At 43.0% G+C, this 6821-nt stretch overlaps 1 protein-coding gene across 3 annotated transcripts in view; it reads right to left on the bottom strand.

Annotated features, from left to right (window-relative positions):
- Window positions 1-5939: 5939 nt before the first annotated feature.
- Window positions 5940-6821, bottom strand: part of COLEC12 (collectin subfamily member 12) — a 191126-nt gene continuing 190244 nt past the window's right edge. For all 3 annotated transcript variants that reach the window (XM_002757104.6, XM_054244033.2, XM_078346916.1), the window contains one exon: window positions 5940-6641. In XM_002757104.6, the coding sequence (XP_002757150.2) occupies window positions 6622-6641 (20 nt within the window). In that variant the 3' untranslated portion in view covers window positions 5940-6621. The remainder of the gene's footprint in view (window positions 6642-6821) is intronic.

Below are 6821 nucleotides of genomic sequence, written 5' to 3'. Positions count from 1 at the left end.
TTGGGTAGATTGGAGTTATATCCATACAAAGTTGAAGACTAGGGTACTGCATCAACATTTTCAAATTCTTTAGAAACAGTGAACCTGAAATGAAATCACACATATGAGTCTTTCTGACTAGTAATCCGGAATTTCACCTGCTCTGCAAATACTCTTCTCCCAACCACTGTGGTACCTTCACAGTCTTCCCAGGACGCCCCAAGCAATTCAGAGACTGCTGTGGTTTTGTACAAAACAAAGCCTTGATGCTGAGGTGCAGGCCGTGGATCTTAGGAGAGGCTCACTGGGGGATGGAGCATATGGAGGAAGGAGGGGACATGGGCTATGCCCTGAAAGGGGACTCGTGTTTGCACCCATGAAGAGAAGGGGATACATTATGTAGTAGAGTGCAGGCCAAGAATAAGATGAGCAGAGGCCCTCAAGCCATGGAAGTGGGTGCGGTCAGGGGGTGGGGTGTCAATCAGGCTTCGACAAGAAAAAGATGACACACTCAAGCTGGGTAATTGAAGAGAGTTTAATAAAGGGGCAACTGACAAAGATGTGGGTGGGCTTTAGGGCAAACAACAAAGGATAGTGCAGGATCTTTGGGTAATGGCAGCTGTGAGCATCACTAGGAGCAAGAGGAGGTTGCTACTCCTGGAGGTGGACAGAGAGCTGAACCAGGCTGGTGTGGTGGCTCACACCTGTAATCCCAGCACTTTAGGAGGTCAAGATGGGCAGATAACGTGAGCCCACGAGTTTGAGACCAGCCTGGGAAAAATGGTAGAACCCTTCCTCTACAAAAAATATGAAAATTAACCAGGCATGGTGGCAGGCGCCTGCAGTCCCAGCTACTTGGGAGGCTAAGTTGGGAGGATACCTTGAGTGCAACAGGTTGAGGCTACAGTGAGCTGACATCATGCCACCACATTCCAGCCTGGGTGTGCAGTAGCACTGGCAGGACAAAGAGAGTGCTAGACCAACTGACGGGACATATGGCCTTCAGCAGAGGGATGAAACCTATCCCCAGTGACCTTCAGAGAGGAAGCCAGGGAAATAAACACCTCAACTTCACTTTCTTCTGCCAGTGCTTCTCATTGGCCAAGCACAACTGGTTGCCAGAAGCCAAGGGAACCTGTCAAAATCTATCTCCCCAAAGATAGATTTTTCTGTCCTTAGATAAAAGATATTTAACCAGTCTGATCTTCAGTTTCCCTGGATAGAAGCTGGAGATAATAGAGGTCAAGTTCCTAACCACAGTAGGTGCTATAATAGCTCTTCTAGAGCTGGCACTTCCTACTCGTTTACGTCATACCTGATCCATGGCATAGGATCTTTTGCTCCATGGCATAGGAATTGATTATAGGAACTTACAACTCCCTGCGGCTTCCAGGCATGATTTAGTGAGGTACAAGCAATATATTAAGGAATATAGCAAACTCTGGCAGCAAATGTTGGAAGACCAGCCAATGAACAATTCTCCATTCCTGGCCCAGAGGACTAAATGACGACCCCTTGGTTAAGCCCATTTAATTACCTGTCTGGATGAATCATCGGAAGGAGCCCCAGCCCTAGCTGCCAACCCCGTCCCCAACTTGCACAGTGATCCTTGCTTGGCAAACTCAAGGCTAATAAGTCCTTGGAGGAGGCTGGAGGCTGGGCTACAATCTCAGCTATAGAAAGCAGGGCTGGCTGAAGATCATTCATTCAAATATTCATTCACTGAAAAAATGTGAAACCCATTCAAAACCTCTGAGAAATTAAAGTTTGTTTTCTTAAGGCTGCTTTCCACTGGCCTTCTGCTCATGTGGTATAAACTGTGCATGCTACATACTTATTTGAACAAGGGTATGTAGGAGAGGAAGGATGAAAGTGAGGAACAAAATGTTTTCAACATCTGCCTTGTGATTTAGAAAATAAATATGATGCCATGCCATTAAGGGATTCTTTTGAGAAAAATGAAGTTATTGCACAGAGAAACAGATTCTTAGAAAGGCTGAAAATCTTGCTTGTACTTCTAGAACTGTTGAGTATGACTAAGAAATGAGATGCCCCATCACACTGCCTTTTAGGGCAGGTTCTAAGCGTTTCCCTGACTCAGGGCCATATTTTGGTAAAGAGAATGAAGAGAATGAATCTGGTTTACCACATAAGTCTTTTACTCAGTCTTCCATTCACACACACACACGCATCAACTATTAGCAACATCATGAATTCCTTCACTTCTCCTGGTTGGCTTCTCTCACCCTTTAGCTCTTTTAAGGTTTCTCTCTTTGTTTCAAGATGGAGTCTCGCTCTGTCACCCAGGCTGGAGTGCAGTGGTGTGATCTTGGCTCACTGCAACCTCCACTTTCTGGGTTCAAGCGGTTTTTGTGCCTCAGCCTCTGGAGTACCCTGCCATCACACCTGGCTAGTCTTTTTTTTTTTTTTTTTTTTTTTTTTTTTTTTAGTAGAGAGGGTTTGGCATATTGGCCAGGCTGGTCTCGAACTCCTGGCCTCAGGTGATCCAACCGCTTTGGCTTTCCAAATTGCTGGGATTACAGGCATGAGCTGCCGCACTTGGCTTTTTTATTTTTTGACAGTGTCATACTCTGTCACCCAGGCTGGAGTGCAGTGGCACCATCTCGGCTCACTGCATGGTTTCAACCTTACAGGCTCAAGTGATCCTTCCACCTCAGCCTCTTCAGTGCTGAGACTACCGGCAAGCACTAGCACACCCAGATTATTTTTGTATTTTTTGTAGAGATGGGGTTTTACCACGTTGCCCAGACTGGCCTTGAACTCCTGGGCCTGAGCCATCTTTCCACCTTGGCCTCCCAAAGTGCTGGGGTTATAGGCATAAGCCACCACGCATGGCCTCTTTCTTAATTCAGTCATTTTTAGGCTTTTCAGCTAACCTGTAGATTATCTAATGCAGTAATGGGGTTTTCTCTTTTATTACCCAGACCACTTGGTGCAGGAGTCAGTTCTACTTCCAAGTGGGGTTTGTTGGGAAACGATTCAGATGAGAAGCGATGCTTGAGCTGAGTCTTAAAGGAGGTTTTTTCCAGGTAAAGAGGACCAGGAAAGAAAACTCAGTGGGAGTATTGAGGTAAGAAAGAGGTTGGTGGAAGGTGCAGGTGTATAGGCTGGCTGTGCTAGTGCCAGGGCAAGGGAGATAGGTCCCCGCTGGAAAGAAGGCTAGACTCGGAGTTGGGAACCAGGCACTAAGTGCCTTATGGCCCCTGCAGGGATGTCCCATGGCCAACCATAATCATTTGGAAGATATTAAGCCAGGAGTGAGGGGTAGGATGGACTCAGATTTGGGGACCTGAGTGGGGAACCTGATCAGATTTGCTTTTTGGAAAGTGACTGTGACAGAAATGTGAGCCATAGGCAAGTCTTCAACCTGAGCCTTGTTTCCTCATTTCTCAAACAGGAACAATAGATTTGCATGAAGATTAGAAGAGATAATGTATGTGAAAAGTGGTATATGCCAACTATTACATGACTTTGAGTCATGAATGAGTTAACATGCTTACTTTCTCAAGAAGAGATCAGTTTTGTCATCTGAGGCAAAATATATGTACTTGGTATTGTTTCTTGATTTATACAGCTGTTTCCTTAAACATGTTTTTTTTTTTCTTTTAAATGGGAGAAGCTATTGCTATTTTTTGTCTGCTTGAGCTTAAAGTGTTACTTAAACTGTTGGAAGGACCTAGTTGTTGAACACTGATCTTAGAAAAAGAAAAGTTTTTATTTTTCACCTTGTTGTGCATTCATTCTTTCAAAAGCCATTTAAAGTAAAAAAACAATTTCTATCTTCTTAAAGTAGCAAGTCAGGTGCCTTAAGACCCCATATTTTACTAAAACTCTCCACTCCAAAAGAGCATCAGTTGTGAGTAGGTGAATAGAAACCTGGTGTGTAGGCCAGGCACGGTGGCTCATGCCTATAATCTCAGCACTTTGGGAAGCCAAGGCAGGTGGATCACCTGAGGTCAGGAGGTCAAGACCAGACTGGCCAAAATGGCGAAACCCCGTCTCTACTAAAAATACAAAAATTAGCCGGGCCTGCTGGCACGCATCTGTATTTCCAGCTACTCTAGAGTCTGAGGCAGAAGAGTCACTTGAACCTGGGAGGCAGAGGTTGCAGTGAGCTGAGATCGCATCACTGCACTCCAGCCTGGAGTGACAGAGCAAGACTCCATTTTAAAAATAAAAACAAACGGAAAAGAAACCTGGTAGGTAAATAGCTAAATATAGAGACATACAAGAGGCCTCTTATAATGTGTGATTATCCATCTGATTTTATTCAGTATGCTATTGAGAAGGACCCTTGCGTCTAAAGAAAATTAGAACATTTTCAAAGCTTACATCTGAACTCAGTGATGGAGTGACCCAGGAAATCACATCACCTCCCCAAGCCCCAGTCTCTGTGAAATGCGGAGTGTGGTAAGACCTAGTTTCTAGGGCTGCTGGGAGGATCAGGTGAGACACTCTGATTGAAGCACTTTGACCAGTGCCTGATAAATAATAAGCACTAATAAGTTATTATTAGGGCTGGGAGAGGAATAACTTCAGCTGTAAAAGCTAACACTAGTCTACTGTGATGATGTTATCAGATACTTATTTTCAAGTTTCTTCAGAACACAAATCTTAATTGACACTTGAAAAGCAGGAAGAGCATGAAAAAGAGGATTCAGTGTAGTCTCTAAAGGCTGCTGAGCCTGAAGAGGTAATAGAATGCAGTGCCTGCTTTGTGTTGCAGGCTTCAGCAGTTTAGGACTGGATGACCGTGGGTCCTGGTCCTGCCTGCCTGACAGCAGAGCACACAGGTGCTGAGCAGTTGGCCATTACTGGGCTGTGAAAACAGCATAATGGGGAATGCAGATTGCGGGCAAAGTAATATAGTCCACACGGTTGCAGGTGGGAAAGTCAAACTCTGTCTTTATTCTTTTACCATTTTATTTGGGGTAGATAGCAGCACTGCCTGGGAAGACCCTTGGGAGGGAGGAGAAGAAATCTGTTGGATGGAAATCTTACCTTTGAGCATCGGTTATATTTTATGCCTAGATTTAGCCCTTTTCAAGTTAGACTTTCCAACAGCAAGGAGTGGAAGATGGGCTCAGAGGAAAGCTTCCTTTTTTTTTTTGAGACAGAGTCTTGCTCTGTCACCCAGGCTGGAGTGCAGTGGCGTGATCTCGGCTCACTGCAGCCTTTACCTCCTGGGCTCAAGTGATTCTTGTGCTTCAGCCTCCTGAGTAACTGGGAGCACAGGCATGTACCACCACGCCTGGCTAATTTTCATATTTTTAGTAGAGATGGGGTTTGGTCATGTTAGCCAGGCTGGTCTCGAACTCCTGACCTCAAGTGATCCATCTGCCTTGGCCTCCCAAAGTGCTGGGATTACAGGCATGAGCCACTGCACCCAGCTGGAACAGTTTCTTTAAGAGTTCCACGAAGTGGCCAAAAGTTTATTCTTGCATTTGATCATGCATATGCCTTGGAGTTATGTTTTTGGAATATGACTTAAGAAAACAAAATTTGCATGTAGCTGGTTCCCATCTTTCTAGCATCTCTGTCTTTGGCTGATGTGACCTCATTCATTCCCAACAGTTAACATTGGCTCTGGTAGGGAGGGGTCTGATGCCAAGTACAGTCATAACTCAGCCATGAAATAGGGCCTTCTAGAGAGCCAGATTCAATGCCCTTCCCAACAGATACCTCTCCATTCCCCCCACCTTCTGACTCCAACAAAATGAAGTAGAAGCACATCCTGAGTTGACCACTTCTTTCGTGTCTGGTCAGGCACACGTCAAGAATGTTGGCTGGTGATGGGCTCAAGGCACAGCCTGCTTCACTGAGCTTTGCATGTGCGCAGCCCTGATTGACACTGGCAAAATCTGCAAGGATATTTCTAGATATCCCAAGTGATTGACTCCTCTGAGGAAATGAAACATTAAAAAAAAAAAATATATATATATATATATACATGTATATTTAATTATTTTTTTAAAACCACAATTGAAAAGATTCTTTGCCACTGGGTAGAATTAAATCTGACAGGAAACCCTATGAGTTTTTATTAGTACCATTATTGTTTTCTTTGGCTCCATGTATTATGTTGGTAAAATGACAAAAAAAAAAAAGGAAAAAATTGTAAAAGGCAAATATTTTGTACAAAAATACAAAGTTTTAAAAGCTCTTTAAGTATATTTCATATTATTACTAAGAGTTGGCCTATATATCTGTATGTTTGCATATTTTTCCTACACTTGGGATTTAAGAAATGTATGGTACTGTTTACATAGTATATGCTTAAGGTCTTCCTATAGCTCAACAACCAATGTTAGCCTTTTTCTGATTGGAGTGCTCCATACTTTGGAAGATATAATTTGTATAATTGCATGGTCACTGATGGAGGAAAGTCTATGCGATTCAGTCCATGTGCACACTGAAAATCAGCATATCACACTGGGAGAACATTTTAGTTCCCAAGTCCTTTGGGTAATGACGGATGGTAAAAAACACTAGCTTTCAATTTTTTTCAGTAATTGGTTTTCAGTGCTTTTTTTTCAATTTGATGAGAAGGTGACGCAATTAGAAAGGACTGTCCTTTGAGAGCCGGCTGAAAATTTGCTCATGTGATTCCATCACAGTCCGTTATAATGCAGATGACAGTACTAAAAGAGAAATAAGAATGGGCATTAGTTTATTTATTTATTTATTTATTTATTTATTTATTTATTTATTTATTTATTTATTTTTATTTCTTTTTTTAATGCCCAGTGCCCACTTGGATAGTTTTTCTTGAATAATAAAGTTAACGTGCAATTCAAAATAGGAACGTGTATTTTTATAGG

This window comes from Callithrix jacchus, chromosome 13 (genome assembly GCF_049354715.1).
Source record: "Callithrix jacchus isolate 240 chromosome 13, calJac240_pri, whole genome shotgun sequence".
NCBI lineage: Eukaryota > Metazoa > Chordata > Mammalia > Primates > Cebidae > Callithrix > Callithrix jacchus.
This window is presented reverse-complemented; position numbering and strand designations above follow the sequence as displayed.